The following is a 23,599-nucleotide window of genomic DNA, read 5'->3' as shown; positions in this document are numbered from 1 at the left end:
CCCAGCTCTGTAGCTGGGTGCAGCGCCCTGGTGGATGCTGGCACAGGCTTTCCCTCATCAGGACTGTACCAAGAGGCCAACTTTCATATACTCAAGCATCATTCTGAATCTCACCGTCACAGCCATTTCTAACTTTGGAGGTGCAAGTGTGGGATTCCAACACTCTGGAGACTGAGACATGACAAATCAGGAACTCTAGACCAGCGTGGGCTACACAAGACCTTGTTTCATTTTTTTTTCTTTTTTCTTTTCTTTTTTTGGTTTTTCTCTGTGTATTCCTGGCTATACTGGAACTCACAGAGATAAGACTTTGTTTCAAAACAAAGCAAAAATGAAGACAGTGAGCCAGGCATGGTGGTACATATCTGTAATCTCAGTACTCAGAGGTGGAGGGTGGTGAATTCAAGACCAGTCTGGGATACAAGACTCAAGGAAGGGAAAAAAAAAAGAAAGCAGGCCATCAGCTGAGACGCAATATCCCCAGCACATATCTGATAAATGATACACGAAGAGGACTTAGAACTCAGAAAGACAAAAACACTTAAAATGGAGTAAAGATGTAGCTACGCAGTGGTGGTGGTGGTGCACTGGTCTAGAACTGGGGCAGGTAGACCTCTATGAGTTTGAGGTCAGCCTGGTCTACAGAGTCAGTTCCAGCACAGCCAGGGAGGGCTACACAGAGAAAGCCTGTCTTGAAAAACAAACAAAAAGTGTAAACAAATAATTCAAAGCTCTACCAATTATCAAAACCATGTGAAAATATGCTTAACACCATTAGAACAGAAATTCAAGAGCCAATGAGATGGCTCAGTGGGTAGGAGAGCTTGCTACCAGGCATAAAAACCTGGATTCAACTTCCAGAACCTTCACAGTAGAACTGACTTTTCAAGTTGTCCATTGACCTTCAGATGTACACTATGACACATGTACACACAAGTTTATGTAACGAAAGTTTATAAGTTTATTAGGAATTAACACCGTGGAACAGCCAGCACCAGGAGTGAGTGCTGCCAATATCCAGGGTTGAGTCTGGGCAGTTCAGACCTTTCACACTGAGATGCAGGGATGGCACACACTGCAGAATTCTCCAGCCGTGTCCTGCAAAGTTGAATACACACTGCTGTGTCCAACACCTGCCAATGCCAAGCTCACTTACCCAAGAGAAGTTAAAACACGGCCACAGAGACTTATACACAAATATTCAAAACGTTTATTCATCACACCGCAAGCAAGCTAGATACCCATCAACTAGTGAAGGCCCAGGAAAGTGTGGTGCATATGTACAATGGAAACCTACACAGTAGCAGAAAACTGCTGACACACGGCAACACGCCCCAAATGCAAACTCTATTGAATTCAACCATGTTTTTGTCTGATTCTAGGTATATGAAACCTAAAAGAAAAATAAAGGCCACAGTAGCTGTCTAGGCTGGAGAAGTGTTTGGGGATGATCAGGAAAGGACATGAGGGCTGGAGAGATAGATGACCCAGCAGTTAAGAGCATGTACTGCTCTTGCAGAGGACCAGAGTCTGATACCCAGCAGCTGCGTCAGGTGGCTCACGACCACCTGTAACTCCAGCTCCAGGGGGACCTGCACTCACATACACAAAACTACACACAGATATACACAAATGCACATAACTAAAGTAAAATAAAACTTTAAAAAAAAAAAGGAAAACACATGTGTTTCAGTGATAAAATAGCCACTTAAATTTGTTGATAGCTGTGTCTGGCCATCTGTAAATTCCACTTTAAAATAATTTCAAATGCTTTCATACATTAGCCACAAACAATTAAAACTGCGCTTTAGAAAATTCTAGTTGAGAGTTGGACCTGAGCTCCCTCTCCGGAATCCGTTTTTAAAAAGTGGTCTGTGATGGTTTGAATGAGAATGACCCCCAAAGTCACGTGTGTTTCAACACTTGGTCCCCAGTTGGTGGAAGGGAAGGACATGGAGGTGTCCCTTTAGGAGAAGCTGTGTCACTGGGGGCAGGCTTCAAAAGACTTGTACCATTCCCAGTGTGTCTCTCTGCCTCCTCCTTGCAAATTAATTGTGAGCTCTCTCCCTCCATGCCTTTACTTCACCATTATAGACTAACCCTGTGGAACCATAGTCCAATTACACACTTCTTTTATAGGTTACCTTGGTCATGGTGTTTTATCACAGAAATAGAGAAGTCACTAAGATACAGGGCATGGAGGTGTGCATGTAACACCAATGCTGGAGAAGAGAGCACACTCAAATCCCTGGGGCTCACTGGCCAGCCAGCCTAGTCTAATTAGTGAGCTGCAAGCCAACGATGAGACTCCATCTTGGAAAACAAGGTGCATTGCTCCTGAGGAAGGACACCGGAGGCCGACTTCTGGCCTCTGTGCATATGCACACAATTGCATCTGACATAACAACAGAAAACTGGGATGTTTTAGTGCAAGCCCCTGGACTTGAGTTACTTTTTCCTTTGTCATTCCATGACCACTGGATTTGTGTGTGTTTACATCTCATTCATATTTTGACCCAGTGGAAACAGTGGGTCGGAGGGAAGGAAGCACTATTTTAAAAAATGCAGGCGCCCCCTAGATTTACATTTGAGAAAGTCTTACCATAGAATCAAGAAATCATAGTTTTTTGCCTGTGAGTGAAACTTTCAGTTATGGGGAGGGTGTGGTGCTGGAGAGATAGCTTAGCAATGAAGGGCATGTACATGCCCTTACAGAGGGCCTGCATGTGGTGCCAGTACCCACCCACAGCAGGCAGTTCACAGCTACTTACAAGTACAGTTCTTGTAGATCTGATGCCCTCTGGCCTCACGTACCTACACACACACAGAGAGAGAGAGAGACAGAGACAGAGACAGAGACAGAGACAGAGAGGAGATCCATATCTTTAATATTTTTTAAATGTTTGCACTATTTTATGGGTATGAGTATTTTGAATGAATGTATGTCTGTGCCTACCTAAGCCAGAAGAGGGCATCAGATCTCTAGAAACTGAACAGTTGTGAGCTGCCATGTGGGTGTTGGGGGAATTGAACCCCATCTTCTGAAGGAGTGTGAAGGCAGTACAGACCCCATCTAAGGGGTGGGCCACCGTCTTAGACCACCTGCTGTACTCAGTTCCAGGAAGGCCCTCAGGAATGTGCCATGACAACTCAAACAGATACAGGGCAGTATCCTCCTGCAGACACTCTGTCTGAAGTTTATGGCCACTGAAGATATCTAGATAATCCTGCTGAGCAACCCAGATAATCCTGCTCAGCAAGTTGTGGTTCCCCGCCAAAAGTCTAACCCAATGGTTTCAAATGTGGTTTCCTGCCAAAAGTCTAGACCAGTAGTTTCAAAAAATCACCTTGCCCCATATCCCTCTACCCAATCTCAAGCATGTAATTCCTGGCTTGCGGGTTTTCCCTATAAAAACCCTCTACACCTGGGCTCACAGCCGCCGCCACATTTCCTTCCATCTGCCATGCAGTGGCCCAGATTGAACCTGAATAAAAGGACCCTTGTGTGCTTGCATCAGAAACCGACTCCTTGGTGGTCTCTGGGGGTTTCAAGAAACGGGTACAAAAGCAGCCAGTGCTCTTAACCTCTGAGCCATCTCTCCTCCAGCCCCCTCTTTAAATCTTTTTTTTTTTTTTTTTTGAGCTGAGGATCGAACCCAGGGCCTTGTGCTTGCTAGGCAAGCGCTCTACCACTGAGCTAAATCCCCAACCCCTAAATCTTTTAAATGTTCTAAAATAATGTATTATTTAGGCCAGCAGAGTGGTTCAGTGGATAAAGGTGCTTGCCATAGAAGCCTGAAGTCCTGAATTTAATCCTGATTCCACGTAAAGATGGACAGAGCGAATCCACTCCATGGAATTGAACACTGTCCTCTGATCGCCACACTCACTGTGGCTCCTGTCCACTCACACTCACTTCTCTGCCTCTTCTTTTCCCTGTCTGTCTCTGTCGTCTCCTCTCTCTGTGTCTCTCTGTCTCTCTCTCTCTCTCTCACACACACACACACACACACACACACACACTCTCTCACACACACACACTCACACACACTCACACACACACTCACACTCTCACACACACACACTCACACACACACACTCACACACACACACTCACACACACACACACACTCACACACACACACACACACACACACACACACACACACTCTCTCACACACACACACACACACACTCACACACACACACACACACACAAAGGCTTGGGTTGGAAAGACAACTCAGCAGTCAGGAGCACTTGCTGCTCTTGCAAAGGACCTGGGATCGATTCCCAGCACCCACACGGTTGCTCACAACTGTCTGTAACTCCAGTCTCAGGAGATCTGACGCCCTCTTCTGGCCTCTAAGGGCATTGTATGTGGTACACATATATTCAGACAAAATATTTGTACATATAAAGGATAAATAAAATTTTTGTTTTCAGTAAATTTTTTTAAAGATTACTGAATTTCAACAATAATCTTGAAAACAGAAGTTTCTAAGTTATTTATTTTAAAAGCAAGTAATGGATAAAGGAAAATACACTGTGAAGACATTCTGTCAAACAGGAGTGTAAGGGACTGACTGCTTCACTATCGAGCACAGTGCCCAGCCACCACTGCTTCTTGAGGATGACATGGTCTCCAGTTCTGAGCACATGTATGTATGTCTGGGTTTGAATCTTACTTCTATCACTGTCTGTGATCTTGAGGTGATTCCTCGGTTTCCTTCCCTACAGATACCCACACCTAAGTCTTGTGGGAATTAAAAAACTGCCTAGATGCTCTGGGAGATTGCTCAGTGGTCAAATCACTTGCCATACAAGTGCGAGGACCAGAGCCCACATAAATGCCCACCTGTAATTTCAGTCATGGACAACAGACACAGTACCCTCAGAGCAGGCTGTCAAGTAAGACTAGCCCTATTAATGAGAGAGACCTTGGCTCACTCAGAGAATAAGGTGGAAGAGTAACCATGGATGATGCCCAGCACCAACCTCAGGTCTCCACATGTGCACACACATAGAATATGCATACACACAACACAGACACACATGAAAACGGAAAAACTAGCCTAGTACATGTCAGGCATTACGTAAATATTTAATCTATGTGGAAATATTGAACATGCTGTATTAGGCAGGGTTTTCTAGGGGAACAGAACCAATGTGTGTGTGTGTGTGTGTGTGTGTGTGTGTGTGTGTGTGTGTGTGTAGTGTGTAAAGAGCTTTTGTTTATTTTTGGCCTTTCAAGACAAGGTTTCTCTGTGTAACAGCCTTGGCAGTCCTGGAAACTCACTCTGTAGACCAGGCTGGCCTCAAACTCACAGACATCCACCTGCCTCTGCTTCCCAAGTGCTGGGATTAAAGGTGTGTGCCGCCACCTCCCAGTGTGAGAGAACATTTAATAGAATGGATTACATCAATGGGCTGGGCAATACAATAACCATGTATACACTGGAGAAGCTGAAAACCTCTTGGCTGTTCAGTCTCCAAGTCCTGGAGGATTCCTTGAGTTTTGCTGGTCTTTAGTCCACATTGGAAGGCTGGAGAAGCTGGAGTCTGGAGTTAGGGAAGGATGGCCAGAGCACCAGCAAGAAACCAAAGCAAGCAGGCAAGAAATACAGCCATGTCCTCAGAATGCTCTTTATCAGTAGCAGGCTACCTGTCAGGTGTCACACACTGTGAGGAGAATCTTCTTCCTCAGTCAATTCTTTCTGGAAATGCCTTCATACACTGCCCAGAGGTAAGAATCTTAGGACATTCTGGTTCAGACTGGCAATCAAGAATGATCATCATACATGACTGACACATAGTCAGCCTATCCTGGTTATCTTTTTTTTTTTTTTTTTTTTTTGGTTTTTCGAGACAGGGTTTCTCTGTGTAGCTTTGCGCCTTTCCTGGAACTCACTTGGTAGCCCAGGCGTGCGCCACCACTGCCCGGCTATCCTGGTTATCTTATACACAGGCACTGCATGTACATGGTGCACATACATTCATGCAGACTTAGGGTTTCTACTGCTGTGAAGAGACACCATGACCCAGCAACTCTTATAAAGGAAAACATTTAATTTGGGTGGCTTGCTCTACAGTTTCAGAGGTTCAGTCCATTATCATCATGGCAGAGAACATGGTGGCGTGTAGGCAGACATGGTGCTGAAGAAGTAGCTGAGAGTCCTACATCTTGCAGGCAACAGAAAATGGTCCCAGTGTCACAGTGGGTAAAGGAGACCTCAAAGCCTACCCCCACAAGGCCATATCTACTCCAACAAAGCCCCACACCTCCTAATAATGCCACTTCCTATGAGTTTATGGGGCCAACCACATTCAAACTACCACACAGGCAAGTATTCATAAACATTAAATTTAAAAATCTTTAAAAAAAAAAAAAAAAGTAGAAAGGGGACTGGAGAATGGTTCAGCAGTTAAAATAAGCATGCTTTGCTCTTGCAAAGGCCCCAAATTCAATTCCCAGCAGCCTCATCAGGCAGCTTATAACCCACCTGCAACTTCAGTTCCAGGGGTCTTTACACCTCTGGCCTCTGTGGACAGCTGCACTTACATGTACATACCCACCTGCAAATATATACATCTACACATGGCCATTTTTTAAGCTAAAAAACAAAAAGCATTTATTTGGTCTGACCAACTCTAAGATATTTATCTATTATGATTCCTAATTTTGGCTGCCAATGTGAATTCTTGGGGAAGCTTTGAGGGAGAAAACACACATGGTGTTCCCATGAGCTAGTTCTCTCTTCCACCAGAGCCCCTTCCAATCAGGTCTTGCTCAGTGGGCACAGGCACTGGCCACCAAGTCTGATGCTTCAGTCCCTAGGACTCACGCAGTGGGAAGAGATCAACTCCTTCAAACTGCCCTGCCCCACACACATTAGATTTAAAAATATATTAAGGTCAGCAATAATAGGAAGAACTTAAGAATTTCATAAATCGCCATGGTACAGTGGTGCACACCTTTAATCCCAGCACTCGGGAGGCAGAGGTAGGTGGATCTCTTGAGTTCAAGGTCAGCCTGGTCTACAGAGCGAGATCCAGGACAGCCAGGCCACACAGAAAAACCCTCTCTCAAAAAACAAAGAAAACAACAACAAAAAAAGAATTTTAGAAATCAATTTCATACTTAAAAAAAAAGAAGTCAGTATTTCTTGAGTTGTCCTGGAAAGGAGTTCCCTTGAGGACAAAGCCCAGATATTTGTGAAGACTGGTGGGGTGATGAATTTTTCTTTCGGTACTGAAGACTGACTTCAGGGTCTCACACATGCTAAGCAAACCTGCCACTGCTATGCAATACCATTGTTCTTAAAAAAAAAAAAAAAAAAAAAAAAAAATCTGCAACCTGAGAGCAAGTCTGACGTGTAGGCCCGGCTCTTCCAAAGCCGGTTCTGCAGACCGCGTCGGCCTCCAGAGTCTTGGGGCTAAAGATGTGCGACACCACTCCCAGCTCTTCTCATTGTGTTTAAGACCAAGTTTTGTTTTCCAGGCTGGCTTTGAACTCCCGATCCTTCCGCCATTGCTTCCCGAGTGCTGACACTATCAGCATATGCCATCCCACCCAGATTTTTTTAAAATTTGGTGGCCAGGGTTAACTTACTCAAGGCTGGCCTTACTCAAGGCTGGCCTTAAAGCTTATCTGAGCTCCTTGGTGGCTAAAATTACTGGTGTACACCACTATGCCTGGCTTGAACATGTAAAGTTGAAGAGCCCGAGAATCCTCGGTATTTGTAGGTGACCGCAGAAGAGATTCACCTGCAGGTAAGAGGACAGTTTAAATGTCGTACTTCATGAAGAACACAAAAGAGAATAATAACCTTTTTCCAGGAAGGACTCAAAAAAATCTAGCTGCGGAAACTAAGAACAGGGGAGTGTGGAAATGACAACCTAGCATGTGACACACGCAGGGTCCACGTGTCTCTACGCAATTCATAAGCTTTGCATTTTCTTTTCTTTTGGTTTGGTTTGGTTTTTCGAGACAGGGCTCTCTCTCTGTGCGGCTTAAGCTTTGCATTTCCACTTGCGCTCCTCTGCATGTGAACTTTGGGACTTCAGCATCTTGCCCACACTGGACTTCTTCCACGACCACAAGCCTCCCGTCTCTAAACCACTGCAAACCCTACCACTGCAGTGAAGCATTTGGACAGCGCCACAGCGGGCACCAGCTCCTCCCGTCTCTAGGTCCGGAAGAGCCCATCTTCCTTTACAAAACCCTCTCTGAATCCAGTTTTCACTACTGACCCAGGTCCATCTCTGCCATTAGAGACCTAAGTCTTCAGAGATACTCTCAACCCCTAAATACTCCCAGGTGGGTTTCTCAAGTTTTCTAAACTAGAAAGAGCTGTAACTATGGCAACACGAGGAAAACAGTGTCTGAAGACGGTTGGGTCCCTCAGTGTAAGCAAAGACTAGCAACACTCAAAGCTAATTTATTTGTACTGTGGACTGAACATAGGGACTTCTCCACATTAGGAAAAGACTTTTACCTACTAACCACTAAACATACCCAGCCCTTCAAAGACCTGTAACCTTTTTTGGAATTGTCTATGTAGCCCAACACACACACACACACACTCTCTCTCTCTCTCCAAATACGTTTTTTTTAACATATGTATTTGCATGTTCATGTGTGCGTAGGTATGTGTGTCTAGACTCAAGACTGACATCCAGTATCTTCCTTAATCACTTTCCACCTGTTTTTTTGAGACAGGATTTCATCACAAAACCTTGGCTGGCTTTGAAGTCATGAGGCCTCCAGAGCGCTGGAATTAGAGGTCTGAGCAACCGCATCTGGAGCTGCATATGCTGTAAGTGCACGCCTATGCTGAGGCCAGAGAAGACTTCAGCTGTCAGCTATTGGTCTGCCTTTTTGCCAGGAGACTAACAGGGCTCTCACCGAATCTGCTTTCCCTTAAGCTGACGGACCAGCAAACACTAGGGTCAGAGGCACACACAATCATGGTCCATCTTTCTACGTGGGTGCTTGGGATTTGAACTTAAGGCCTTGTGCTTATAGAGCAACCACTCTTCCCCAGTTCTTTAAAAACTAACTTTTTAATAGCAGTTCAGTAGGCTGAGAATGTAACTCCATGCCTAACAGACAGGAGACCAGTTAAAAAAAACAAACAAAAAACTAATCAAGGCAACATTAACAATCCAAGTGCTTCTGAGATGTCCAAGTGAGGTCCGTGCAAGGCACTGATTGTGCCCTTGGTTGCCAGCCATGTGCAAAGGTCCCTGCTTAGACGTGAGGCATAGCAATGTCACACTGACCCTAGCCACCAACAGGAGCAGGACCCAGTCTACAGCTCTAGTCAGTGAACACCGAGTGTCAGGAAGCAGGAAACAGGACATGGACCACATACACCCACGCACACCGCTGTAGGGCAGGAAGGACAGACTATGAGAATCCGCTGGATTTGAAAGTGAGCTGCCCTTGAGCCTGGCTTGATGGCCTACACCTTTAATCTTAGCGCTCAGGAGGCAGAGGCAGGCGATCCCCAGAGCAAGCTCCAGGACAGCCAGCTCTACACAGAGAAACCCTGTCTCAAAAACAACAAAAACCAAAGGGGGGTGGGGTCCCCAGGGAACCAGACTCCAGAGTCCTCTGGCTGCTTGCAGCCACTCAGGAGTCTGAACATCTCCTGCCCCTACATTCAGGCCCAGACACTGACAAGACTTCTCTAAAGACACCACACTTCTAAAGAGGACCACTCTCTCCATCCTTCACTAGGTACTAACAGACCACTGTTATGACCAAGATCCTCGATGGTCTGGGTTATGGTGGCTAGTTTCTAACAAAGGGTTAGAGAATTTCTAACACATCCACAGTGTGCTATCAACTCTTGACCAGAGCAAAGCTTGCCACATGTTCCAGAACAGAGAGCAAACGCTGCCCTTTCAGTTCTTACCAAGCCTGCTGCTTGGGACGCAGTAGCAGGAAGACTGGAGGACTAACCCTGAGGCTGCACAAAGACAGACACACTTCCAAGTGTGGGTTTGTATTCTCACAAAGAGACTCTTGCCACAGACTAGCATTACCAAACCTGACTGACTCACCCATCTAGAATCTGGGGTTCTTCCACTTCTCAGCATTATCCGGGGAGATGGATATCACACAGTGTTATCAGACAATTCTGAGAGGTGGGATTCATCCATCAAACTGTGAAGACCCCCAACAAGTGCAACTTACCTGCTCAACTGAGAATGACACACCCTTGTGATACAAGGCACATGGACATGGTTCCCTTCATCTATGGAGCCTTATACCATGCAAACCTGACAACTGTACGGCTCCCTATATAAAAACCTACCTTTAGTTTACAGTTAAAAAGCTCCTCAACACTTTAGCAACTATACAGAATATGAAGGTTTATTTCAAAAAAGATTACATTTTTTTTTAACCAGGATACACAGATGCACTTAATGTAACAGTACCTTCTGCAAAAATAGGTTACATAATACTCCGAAATGCAAGGAACAATCTTATTCTCTAAAAATTAGACAGCAGGCGTCTGAAGCTCAAATAGCCTTCAAAATGGAGGCAGCAAACACTGGCGACACCCCAGAGCTAGGCCGCAAATGAAACCACTACCACTCGGCTGCAAGCCCCTCCTGTTCACCCAGAGCCAAACCAAACGGCCTCGGGGCCAAGCCTTTCCAACGGGTCTCAGTGCTGCAAGAAAAAAGTTGAATGATACACAAAACTATGAAAAGTTTCAACAGAACTATTTAAACATCTTCTCTAAAATTGAGAAAAGCAATCATGTTAAATTTTTTAAAAAAGAAAACAACAGTCAGATAGAGCTCTCAAGCAGTCAGAGGTCCTCCTCATAAGTAGTCAAGGAAAGTTTACAGGAGATCTCAATAAATTATCTTGAAGCCACGGCAGGAAGCTTGTGTTCAAAACCGCCGTGGAGGTCCACTCTTGAATGGCTTAAACCCGGAGCTGCTTCCTCTCGGCATGGAGTTGCTACTCAACTGTACAATCCTATTCACTGGGGATGCAGTGCTGAAAGAGGTTGAAAGAGGAAAGGGTCAGAACAAACCATCGTAAGAATACCTTCACGCTGACCACTCACGGGCTGTTCTCGTCCCGCCCTACATCCAGACTCTGATCCTGTAAGGTGGACACCATTACTAACCCCTCTTTACCGAGGAAGAGCCTGAGACCTCAAAGTCTATCCTGTCCAAGGCACAGAGCTAAAAGATGGTGGGGAGCAACGGTGTGACCTTGGCATTCTGATTTCAATGCCCACTTCTTCAGAAGCCAGATGCTGTGCACAGGGCAGGACTAGAGGCCTCTGCACATACCCACCCTGGATCTCAGCCGCAGCGGCGGTGGCGGCAGCGGAGCCTCTTCAGGACTCCTGTCGCCTCACCATCCTCATAACAGGATGCAGTTATGGAGACAAGGAAAGCTAAACTCCAGACCCTGCTTCTGCCCCACACTAGTCCTATGGCATAGACCACTCTAACCCTACTCAGATGGCCCCAGGTGGGACTCTCTAGGCTGTTTTAACTAGCATTTAAGGAGATTGGGATACACACTAGAGTTCAAAAACTGACGCCAAGATGTCACTTAACAATATTTCCAGTGTGTATAGAGCAGCATTATATTATAGGTGCCAGTGAATGACAAGAAAAAGACACTCCAACACTCTATCATAATGGAGAAGTAAAAGTTGACAGTGAAACGCTTCAATAAAACTGGCTGAGGCTGGGCAGTGGTGGCACACACTTTTAGTCCCAGCACTAGGGAAGCAGAGGCAAGCAGATCTCTGTGAGTCAAGACCAGCCTGGTCTACAGAGTGAGTTCCAGGACAGCCAGAGCCACACAGAGAAACCCTGTCTCAAAAACTAACCCCTCGCCGGGCAGTGGTGGCGCACGCCTTTAATCCCAGCACTCGGGAGGCAGAGCCAGGCGGATCTCTGTGAGTTCGAGGCCAGCCTGGGCTACCAAGTGAATTCCAGGAAAAGGTGCAAAGCTACACAGAGAAACCCTGTCTCAAAAAACCAAAAAAAAAAAAAAAAAAAAAAAAAAAACAACTAACCCCTCACCAAAAACAAAACAAAACAAAACAAAAAAAACTGGCCAAGTACTCTGGGTTAAATTTGTGACCTACAGAAGCCACTGTGGTTTTGAAGCAAGTAAATGATAGACAAAATGTGTGGTCCCACAGTCATTCAGAGGTAGTGTGAATATCAGGGAGAAGTTCTCTGACCAGGCACAGGTTGAATGCAGGAAAAGGCAGCATCAGAAACGCCATTTTGAATTTATTCTAGGAACAAAGAAAGAGCAAGACTCGGCCATGTTTCCCCAGTCAGGGAATTGAGGATGGCAGCACTGACAGACAACAGAAACTTGAGGCAAATTAATAATAATAATAATAATAATAATAATAATAATAATAATAATAATAATATTATATGGAGATGGCAGTGAAGAGTGACATCTGAAGCTCATCTGCTTGGAGGAGCCGGAAAGGAGAGTCAAGAAGGGAAGAAGAAATTAAAGGGCCAAAAACCAGGTGGCAGTGGTGCACGCCTTTAATCCCAGTGCTTGGAAAGCAGAGGCAAGTGGACCTCTGTGAGTTTGAGGCCAGCCTGGTCTACAAATGGAGTTCCAGGACAGCTGGGGCTGTTACACAGAGAAACCCTGTCTTGAAAAGCAAACACACAAACAAAAAGAGGGCTGAGCTGGCATGGTGGGGCATGCCCGCAGTCACCACACCTGGAAGGCAGAGTCTGAAGGCAGAGTCTAAGACCCACCTCAAACCACGCAACCAAAAGACTGCTTCAAAATAAGGAAAGCGACAGGGTGAAACAGCATTCAGTGAGGAGCCCAGACCCAAAGGACTTACAGGGACAATCACTGGTGCAAATGGCACTGCTATGCAGGTGTGACACAGGAGTGACCACAGCAGGAGAGCAAAGCAGGAGCTCCTCCCAAACAAGGAAGGGTGTGAGGCAGAGGGCAGAAGGCTGGTGAGGCTGAAAAGATGCACTGAGGCCACAACAGGGGGTTACTAATTGCAATGTAATCTCAGAAACTAGCCATCTTTAAGGAAAGGACTACTTGGTTACAGAACCGCAGAAAAGGCCTTAACAGATGAGCTACTCACCTTGAATGCTGGGTTATCAGGCCTGCACCTGACCGGCCATCAGCTATTCGCCTTGTGTCATGGTAGGCAGGCCCCTGAGATGGTGGGCCATGCCACTCTTTCCTTGGTCCACTTGTGTCCCGTCCATGACGTTCCACTACATGTCGTTCTTCAGGGTAGTGCTGGGGACAGCATAGGAAAAAGTGAGTCCTGGCCCTTTGTCCCATGCACTGACTCACACTGCTGGGCTTTCACGTCTGAGAATGTAACAGATGAAAGAAGCGACCACTATTCTGGCAGGACCTCAATACCTTCATTTCTATGTCCACACCCACTACTACTCCAGCACTATTTGGGCATAGGAATGTCAAATGCCTGGAGAGATCTAAAGATCTTTCTTTCTAGTACACAAGAGGTCAAAAGTTAAAGGGCAGTCAAGGTTGGCTACATGGTCAACCCATCGGAACGTCTTGGAACAGTATACAGGGAAAGCTGTCCGATTTGACACAACACTACTCCAGTACGGCTATAAGCAGTAGGGCCATAGGAACAGAAGTATCTGGAGAACTAAGGACAAGAGGAAGAGTCAAAGCTAGCCGACACCTAGCCTGGCTAGGCAAAGCTGTCAGCATCCACACAGCCTTAGAGACAATACTGGCCAGACAACTGACGGACTAACATTGTAAACTCCAGACAGGGAATCCAGGCTCATCTTCTCAGAAGACCTTTTTTAAAGGGATTCTGAATGTAGGGTGCTGGTCTAGAATAACCTCTTACATTCTGCCCTAACTAAAACAGTCTCTGCATCATATGCTCAGTTTGAAGTTGGTTCAGGGTGAACAGCTTAAAGAACTTGTGCAAGCAAGCATTTCTCCTTATTAAGACTCATAACCACTGAGCCACAAGGCTACTGCATAAACGTGCTAGGTGAAATGACGTACAGTGATAATGTACATGCCAATGCAGCAAAACATTTTCTGGCTAAAACAAAAAATGCTATTACTGAGGGCTGAAGAGATTTAGTACATAAAGTATTTTCTGTCCAAGTATGACTGGAGTTCAGATCCCCAGAACCTACATAAAAGCTGGGCATGTTGGCACACACCTTTAATCACCACACTTGGGAGTCAGAGGTGGATCTCTTGAGTTTGGGCTACAGAGAAAACCTGTCTCAAAAAAAAAGAAAGAAGAAAGAAAGAAAGAAAGAAAGAAAGAGAGAGAGAGAGAGAGAGAGAGAGAGAGAGAGAGAGAGAGAGAGAGAGAGAGAGAGAAAGAGAGAAAGAAAGAAAGAAAGAAAGAAAGAAAGAAAGAAAGAAAGAAAGAAAGAAAGAAAGAAAGAAAGAAGAAAGAAGGAAGGAAAGAAGGAAGGAAGGAAGGAAGGAAGGAAGGAAGGAAGGAAGGAAGGAAGGAAGGCAGGAAGGAAGGAAGGCAGGCAGGCGAGAAAGGCATGGTAAGAGTGGCAGCTGCCACAGGGAGAGGTAGAAACAGAAGGTCCTGGAAGAGACTAGCCACCTTGACTAGGCAGAAATGGTGAGCTTCAGGCTCAGCAAGAGACCCTGACTCAATAAATGAAGTAGGAAGCAATCAAGGATACCAAACATGCCTGCATACCCATGCCAATACACATGTCAAAAGATGCTATGATGAAATCTGGTGTGTATTCAAGTGTGTAACATAAACAAATTCCATCTGGCAGAACTTATAAAGTGTATTCCTTCAGACTAGGGAATGTAACTCAGTTGGTACACTGACTGGCTAGCATGCATGAAACGTTGGGTTGGATTCCCAATACCACAGAAACCAATATGTGCCTGTAATCCCAGCACTCCGAAGGTGGAGGCAAAAGGATCAGAAGTTTAAGGCCATCCTTGGCTTAATCCTCAGCTATACAGCACATTAAAAGGCCAATCTGGAATATGTGAGACCCTTTCTTTAGAAGGAAAAAAAAAGCATATCCTTTCTATTCATGCCGCAATCACCTGACATGTCAGTATTTTGTCAATTAAGAGAATGCTTTTAAGCTGAGTGCAACTTTTGTATATTTGTGTCATTTATAGATAGCTCAGTAAATTAAAAGAACAGTCACATCAACAAAATATCTAAAGAAGCCGGGCGGCGGTGACACACGCCTTTAATCCCAGCACTCAGGAGGCAGAGCCAGGTGGAACTCTGTGAGTACAAGGCCAGCCTGGTCTACACAGCAAGATCCAGGACAGGCACCAAAACACAGAGAAACCCTATCTGGAAAAAACCATACATACACACACACACACACACACACACACACACACACACACACACACACACACACACACATTTACTCAAAAGAATAAAAGTTAGGACTCAAGAGAGAGTTCAGTGGTTAAGAGCACTGGCTGCTCTTGCTGAGGACCTAGGATCAGTTCCCAGCACCCACATGGTGGCTCCCAGCTGCCTGTAACTCCAGTCCCAGTGGATCTCATGCTCTCTTTTGGCCTCTGTGGGTACTGCATGCACAGAATACATGAGGGCAAAACACTCTCATACAATATATTTTATTTTTTTAATTAATTAATTTATTTTTTGTTTTTCCAAGACAGGGTTTCTCTATGTAATCCTGGGTGTCCTGAACCTTGTTTTGTATAGTAAGCTGGCTTCAAACTCAGAAATCCACGTGTCTCTGCTTCAGGAGTGCTGAGATTAAGGGTGTGTACCACCACACCCAGCTTAACATAAAATACAGAAATTTTTAAAACTAAGAAAAATATTAAAGAATAGAAAGCAATTTAAAATGATTCTACTTGTCTACTTTTGGAAAACAGAGGAAGAGCATGTGACTTGTACTTCAGTTCTATAGGTAATGTGCTAGCTTCATCAATACATATACTAATATTGAAACAACAGAGATTAGCATGTTCCCTGTTATAGGATGCAGATCAAGTCATGATGTATTCTGTGTTTTAAAAAGCCCAATTATCATTAGGAAGACTCATTTAACAACTATAACAACTGCTCAAGCAGAACAAGAATTTCAATAAAAACAAAGTCTGAGGGCCAGTAAGATGGCAGGTAAAAGCACTTGCCATACAAGCCTGGCCTGAGCTGAACCTCTGGAACTCCATAAAAAGTCAGATGTGGTGGTCCACATCTGTAATGCCAGCACTCCCAGGACGGGAGGGCCAACACAGGAGAATAGATCAGTCAGTTTGAAGCAGATTCTGCCTCTCAACAAGGTGGGAGGAGAGAACTAATTCCCAAAATGTAGTTCTCTGACTTCCACATATACCATGGCATGTAGAGGGTCCCTCCTTCCCTTCCCACATTCCTCTCTTCCATATACATGCATAAAAAATATTTCATCGGGCATGGTGGCACACGCCTTTAATCCTAGCACTGGGAAGACAGGCAGTTGGATCTCTGTGAGTTCCAGGCCAGCCTAGTCTACAAGTCAGGAAACCCTGTCTCAAAGAGAAAAAAAAAGTTTTTAAGGCTAGTATCTACTTCTTTGAACAACTGTTATTCATCTATAAAGAACAAACTCGAGAAAGATCTGTTGCAGGAAGCTGGTCTCTCAGTCACTCTAATTGCCCAATCTTGGCCACAACAGAATGGTTCTCCATATGGACACCTGTCAGGAGCATCTCCTATAGGCTGGAGAGATGGTTTCTCCATATGGACACCTGTCAAGAGCATCTCCTATAGGCTGGCAAGATGGCTCAGCAGTTAAGAGCACCAGCTGCTCTTCTAAAGGACCCAGTTCAATTCCCAGAACCCACATGGTGGCTAATAACTGTAACTCTAGTCCTGGGGGATCTGAAGTCCTCTTCTAGACTCCACAGGCATCAGACATAAAAGTGGTACACAGATATATACACAGGCAGGCAAAACACCCATACACATAAAAAATAATAAACATTAAATTTAAAAAAAAAAAAAAGAGTCTATCTCCAGTGCTTCAGAGTCTTCTAAAGACTCAACAGGAAGCTCCCAGCAACTTTTACCTGAGCTCCGCTTCCTCTGTCAGAGATGACTCCTCTGTCTCCCTCTCGGCTTCCATAGCCTGAGGCAGTACTGCGATTCCCAGGGGGTGCACCCCTCACACTGTGTCCTGAGACTTCTCTCCCAGATCGCTCTGGCCTTTCAACTCTGTGAACACAAAACAAGAATGATCAAAACCTCACTTCACAATTCTTGAAAACAATGCACAGCATGCCGTGAGGAAGGAGCACGTAACTACCTTGACTCCCGTTTGTCTGTGGACATGCTCCCTTCACTCTTCCAGGAGGCGGGTCTAGAAGGATTGGGCCCGGCTTCTCGAGGGTGTCTAGGGTGAGTGACCTCAGGTCTGTCATGAAGGATTACTGTTCTTCTCTCATCTCTCTCCCCTCGTACCTCTCGTCTGTCTGTTTCTCTAAGTTCATTTCTTGGTGGTGGAGGCTCATTTCTTCTGGAATCACTGAAGTTTTTGGGGTACCTTTCAAAGCTTGGCTCTTCTCTTCGGGCTGCTGGTCTTGGTTTTTTTCCTTCACTCTGACCAACAAAGCGCTCCCGTCTACTGAGGAAAGAACAAATGCAGATCCTCAGAAGCCTTTACAAGCAAAACTTCATTTGCATAACCTAGAATCATGAAACTTTCTTTCAGACCATTAGAAAAGCTCCATTACTAACTCTAACAGTTTTCTTTTCAATTGAGCTATGTTGAGCACAAAGGTTGGTTTCTTTTCCAAGAGAAATGATACCAGTCAAGTTCCTACCAGCCTGCATGTTTCACTCTTCTGAGAACCACGGCACATCCAAAATCAGCATTCCCCACTCACACTTGTTTTTAATTAGCTTTTTAATTTGTTTTTATGAGGCAGAATGTCAAACTGCTGTGTAGCCCTGGCTGGTTTCAACTCTTTAGCCCATACCTCCCAAGGACCCCATCCAATTGAAGGTAAGAAGAGAATACCACTACCTCATCAGTGAAAACCAAAGTAAACATATAATTTGTTCTAAACATTCTATTTTGACTCATCACTTCTTTAGTATCTTATAGAGAACCAGTTATGAACAGCAAGGCTCCTGTCTCAGATGTCAGTACCTCAGTGTGTCCACTTACCTTTCGAAGGACGAGGACTGCACAGAGGCAGTGTCTGGAAACCTGCTCCGCTCTCGGTGACTGAAGTCCAGGAACCTGCTCTGTTGACGATAGTCAGATCCATGGCCAAATCGTGCATCTGGATCTAGGGACAGCTTTTTGTTCTCACTCCAGTAAGGATCATCTCGCCTTGAAGAGAAACGTTTGCTCTTTATACAAATTGTTTTATGATAATCAAACAGCATTCACTTGGAATCATAGATATCATGTGGAACTATGGACATAAAAGGCTACTAAACTCAAGATAGAACAGTGAGGAGCTAGGACAGGATTAACAGTTCTACCCTTGTCATAAATATGAGAAGAGAAAAATAGTTGAAAAACAGCTGCCTGCTTTTGTGTGTGTAGATGTTGAAGTGTTTGTCTGGGTGCACACCTGTGTATGGAGGAAAGAGGTCAATGTGAGTGACTTCCTCTGTCGCTCTCCACCTTATTTTTGGAGACAGGATCTCTCACTGAACCTGACGCCTACTGACTGAACTAATTTTTCAATTAGTTGGCCAGAGAGCTCAGGGGTCTGCCTATCTGTGCCTCTTCAGTGCCAAGATGACATGGGTGCCAGGTAGATAAACTCAGATATCATGCTTGCTCAGCAACCGTGCCCCCCAGCTGGTCCTCTCCAGTCTAAACGGCCCGTCCTTACATCTTCCAACGGAAAAGTCAAGCCTGGACAGCATGTCATAATGGATTCTCACCAGCCGTTCCCAGTTACCTTCTTTTTCCCTTCAAGTGCTGGGATGAGCCAGGGCCTGGCTCATGCAAGGGAAGCCAGCACTCCATCTGAGCTCCACCCTCAGCCCTCAGTCTCTGTGACCCTCATAAAAACAGCAGAGGTGAGGCCTGAGCACCACACTGGGTCCTTCCCCTTCCATGTTAGCCACGACCTTTTCTTCAAAGCCGGGAGGAGCATGTGCGTTCTAATTCTCTCACCCTAGCTCACCGAGAACAAGGCAGCAAGCGAAGCCACTGAGGGAGAAAGGAAGCACTACCTGTGGTCGACATCACGCGGGCGTTTCAAAGAATTCCTTTTCTCTTGTTCATAGCGCAGCTGCTGCTGTTGCCTTCTGAGTTCCTCTCTCTCTCGAGCAATCCGCTCAGCTTCCTTACGCCGCTCCTTCAGATACATAGGAATGAAGCAAATAGACAGTGAAGACAGGCGGAAGTAAGTGCGCCTCTGGGTTAAGAAAGCGTCCTAGAGAAGCACCAGGCAGAGCACACAACTGGGACAAGTACATCAGATTCCAGTCACCTAGACTACAGCTACGATGGGTGACATTCAAATAACAGGCAGGGTTGAGTGGTACAAACTGGTGAGCATTTTGGGGAAGGTCAGATTTAGTTTAATAAATTGACTTAAACAGAAGCACCTAAAAGGAATGAGAAAACTGGGTTCTTAATATGTCTGGAGAGAACTAAGTGCCATAAGCCCTGGGTGGTAACTATGCAGAGAGGCATTCTTCCTTCCAGCCTTGGGAATGACTCCCGTGATAAGTAAGGAAGTACTTGTTATTTTCTAAGTCTGGGGTGGTGACAGAGCCTGGATCACAACTACTCTGGACTCAGTCCTATGCTCATACTATTAGGCTGCCATTATACTGCAGAGCTACAGGTTACTTGCAATTGATAAGGAAGTCACTATTCAATGTACTTTGAACTGGTGCCTAGTTCGTTTTCTGTCAGGGACACTTCAGTGCTCATTCTCATCTACAGGAGCTTTACAGTAAGTAAAGCAAACTGGGGGGCAAAAATCACAGGGTTTGCAAAGTGAGTTGTTCAAGATGAAAAGATTTTCTGACTGCACCTGTTCAATACGAATGCGTTCCCTTTCCAAGCGTTCGCGTTCCATTCTCTCTCTCTCTAGTTTTTGCCTTTCAATTTCTAGGCGCTCTCTCTCTCTCTGTAAGCGTTCCCGTTCTTCCCGTTCACGAATTATTCTAATGCGTTCACGCTCTCGACGCTCTCTTTCTGCAATCTCTCTTCGTCTAACAAAAATCAGTATTTAGAAATACTTAAATTATGCTAGTACTGTGTGAAAAATAATCGCTTTGAATTTGAATTTTTCCTTGTGATTGGCAATTTTAAATTCCACATTAATCTTAGTAATTTTAATGTAATTGGAAAGAACGCAAAATAAAACTTTAAACATATTCCAGTCTTATCACTTATTTATGAGTGTCAACTAAGCAGCTAAATTTTACACACTATTTGCCTTTTAGATGATTTGGTTAAATGAAAATCCCACCATTAGTAGAAAACCAATAATTGACATTTTAAAATGTATATAAATTTATAAAACTACAATTTTTCTCTTGGCTTTTTGTGATAGGGTCTCACTATGTAGCCCTGACTGGCCTCAAACTCACTATGTAGACCAGGTTAGCCTTAAACTTGTGGCAAACCTCTTGCCTCTGCCTCCAAGTACTGAGATTATAGGTGTGTGCCATCATAACCAGCTCAAAACTACAACTTCTATCAATTATTTTTGATAGAAATTTTCTAGTATCTACCATATGTCTTTATCTCCTTAAACAATGTATATACTTCATTATTGGAATTATAATCACAAACACAACTATAGCAAATATTATGTAACAGAATGGTACCCTTAAGGGCCACTATGGCTATACACTGGCTTCTAACAGATAGTTCCAGGTAACATGCTTTTGAGTCAGAGATAATTCAGTACAAACATATGCTAGACCTTACATAGTGCTTCTTCATTTCCTGACACTCAGGTAATCCACTTTTATATTTTTTGCTCACTTGCATATTTGCTGTAGCAAGTCAATATTCTTAATGGGTCAGTACTATTCCCATAAAAACTGATGTGGCATTTTACATGAACACAGCAGTCTGTTACTACCATTCAGTGGGTGGAGACCAAGAATTCTACAACACTTGATGATGCATGAACTGTCAGTTTTACAGAGCAAAGAACATCTAATACTGTTGAACCCCTTCCTGTGCCACAGAGACAGCCACGCCTTGAGAAACAACAAAAACCTTTGAAAGGTAGCCTAGAATTGAACTGTTTTTATGAAGTGGTAGGCTTGTTTATTTGTTTTAGCACAGGTTTATGTATTAAATTCTTCAATGACACAACTCAAAATTTACTTTTTTTGGGGGGTGGGGGTTATACTTTTGTTGAGGGCTTTACCAAGAGTTGTTAACATTTCAGAAATCACGTCCAAATGCCCACACTTCTCCTGTTACATGACTCACCACTGTGACACACAAAATTGGTCTGTGTCTGAAGCTTTCACACTCTCAGTGAGTCTAATAGGATACAAACATCTGACTAGTTCAATGTCTCTTCTACACATTTATATCTGGAATATATATGTATATATTTGTTATAAATCACTTTTGTTTCATTTTAATATTACTGCTAAATCATCACGTTGGATTTTTCTGGACATTACAGGCAGATAGTAATATACCTTTCTTTCTTCAGGAGTGTGAAGAAGGCACACCTCACCAGTTTATTTTAAAGGATCACTGGGCTGGGTGCAGTGGTGCGTACCTGTGGTTAGAGTTCAGCAGGAGACTGAGGCAAAAGGATCCCTTGAGCTCAGGAGTAAATGGTAAGCCTGAGCAACATAGGGAGATTTTAAAAATCAAACAGGCATTGCTTTGACAGGTCTGAGAGTGCCCTAGTACCTCCCCACTTTTATTCTTCCCAAACCCTGTACTGACGAGCAGAAGCTAGGAGCTAGTGTTTATGGGGGTGAGTTTTGCAAGAATCAACTCCTTTAGCCACACTCAGGCAATGGTTGTATTCCTAAGCTGCAGCTTTTGAAGTTCCTAAAACCTGAGACTGAGTAGATGAAATTCCACGAGTGACTTCTGTGCTGGACAGGTCTAACAGATTGAAAACACACTAAGAAATATTTCATGTGGCACCCAAAAACAAGTATGTAGATATGAAATATCCCATGCTCGTTTGTTTATATTGACACTAAAAATGGTCTGTTTTAATGAGGAGTAGGGACTGCATTAAAGCTCAGAGAGCAACTCAGCCTTCACTTGGGAACTTTGCAGGTTTCCCACACTATGACAGTAGTTCAACACTGTAGCTTCCTCTGACACTATCTGGAATTATCTTCTCCTTTAAGACATGATTTTTATGGCAGCATCTTTGGAATAGAGGAAAGAGCACTGGACTTGGAGTCAGACTTGGATCTGAGTCCCGACTCTGCCACTCATTAGACACATGGCATTGGAAGAGTCATTTAGCCTCTCCAGGCCTCTTATATTTTAGTATTAAATAGCGGGCTTAATTAGCTTTACGGAATTGAGTTGGAGATGACAGATGAAAAAGGGTTTTGCAAACCGTGGAGTACTATGCAAACTTAAGAAACCACTAGGTCACACCTTCACCTCCTGAGGATGACAGTTAAGTCTTCTGGGGAACACAATCTCTAGCAGGCTGGATTACAGCTAAAGACGCACATTACAGACAGGTGTCAAAAACGCTCCTCATACCTTCTGAGTTCCACTGCTCGTCTCAGTCTTTCAAAACGAACTAAATGTTCTCTCAGTCTCTGTTCCTTCATCTTTTCAAAAGGCAAGATCTCTTTCCTTCTGTAGTCTTTGTCTCTTTTTTTATCTAGGCTAGCCCTCTCCTTTTCTTTGCTTCTTCCATGAACCTACAGAAGAAAAACCGTAACAGGACTAGAAGTTAAAATAATCTGAGGTCGTGTATTTCTGGCTTTCACTGGTCATTTAAAAAGTTCAAACGAGGGGACTCGAGAGGTGGCTCAGAGGTTTCTGTGGTTAAGAGCGCTTACTGCGCTTGCAAAGGACCCAAGTCTGGTTCCCAGCACCACAAAGCAGCTCCCGACTGCCTGTGACTCCAGTTCCATGGGATCCGATACCTTCTTCTGTGTGTGTATGTGGGGGGTGGGGGGTGCCCTGCATGCATGAGGTACACATAAGCTCACGTGGGTTCATACGCATACACATAAATTAAAAAAAAAAAAAAATCAACAAAATACTTTTTCTAAAGTCCAAACAACTAGTAATATTTCCTTTTAAAAACTTCTTAACTTGAGCTATGTCTTTCAAAGTGGTTTGGAGATAAGAGCTTTCTTATCTTTTGGAAACAGACTTACTTTCTCATATCTGCCCCTTCTTGACGGCCTACAATGATCTCCCTTGGTTTGGTTTAGTATCACCATATGTCCTGGACTCTTTGAACCTAAAAAAAGAAATACTTTAGATAAACAAACAAAATATTATTGAAAAGGAGCATAAATAAAATTGAACTTTTGCCTAATATAAACAAAAAAAAATACTTATTCTACGTAAATGCAAAGAAATCAAAATTATTTAATCTGTTAACAAATATTTTCAATGATACCAAGA

At 44.2% G+C, this 23,599-nt stretch overlaps 1 protein-coding gene across 2 annotated transcripts in view; it reads right to left on the bottom strand.

Annotated features, from left to right (window-relative positions):
* Positions 1-10,361: 10,361 nt before the first annotated feature.
* Positions 10,362-23,599, bottom strand: part of Sltm (SAFB like transcription modulator) — a 46,805-nt gene continuing 33,567 nt past the window's right edge. For both annotated transcript variants that reach the window (XM_059268201.1, XM_059268202.1), the window contains exons 13-21: positions 23,347-23,432; positions 22,718-22,881; positions 20,034-20,214; positions 19,222-19,346; positions 18,194-18,361; positions 17,330-17,644; positions 17,094-17,238; positions 13,135-13,295; positions 10,362-11,021 (exon numbers count right to left, since the gene is read on the bottom strand). In XM_059268201.1, coding sequence (XP_059124184.1) covers positions 10,913-11,021; positions 13,135-13,295; positions 17,094-17,238; positions 17,330-17,644; positions 18,194-18,361; positions 19,222-19,346; positions 20,034-20,214; positions 22,718-22,881; positions 23,347-23,432 — 1,454 coding nt within the window. In that variant the 3' untranslated portion in view covers positions 10,362-10,912. The remainder of the gene's footprint in view (positions 11,022-13,134; positions 13,296-17,093; positions 17,239-17,329; positions 17,645-18,193; positions 18,362-19,221; positions 19,347-20,033; positions 20,215-22,717; positions 22,882-23,346; positions 23,433-23,599) is intronic.

This window comes from Peromyscus eremicus, chromosome 7 (genome assembly GCF_949786415.1).
Source record: "Peromyscus eremicus chromosome 7, PerEre_H2_v1, whole genome shotgun sequence".
NCBI lineage: Eukaryota > Metazoa > Chordata > Mammalia > Rodentia > Cricetidae > Peromyscus > Peromyscus eremicus.
This window is presented reverse-complemented; position numbering and strand designations above follow the sequence as displayed.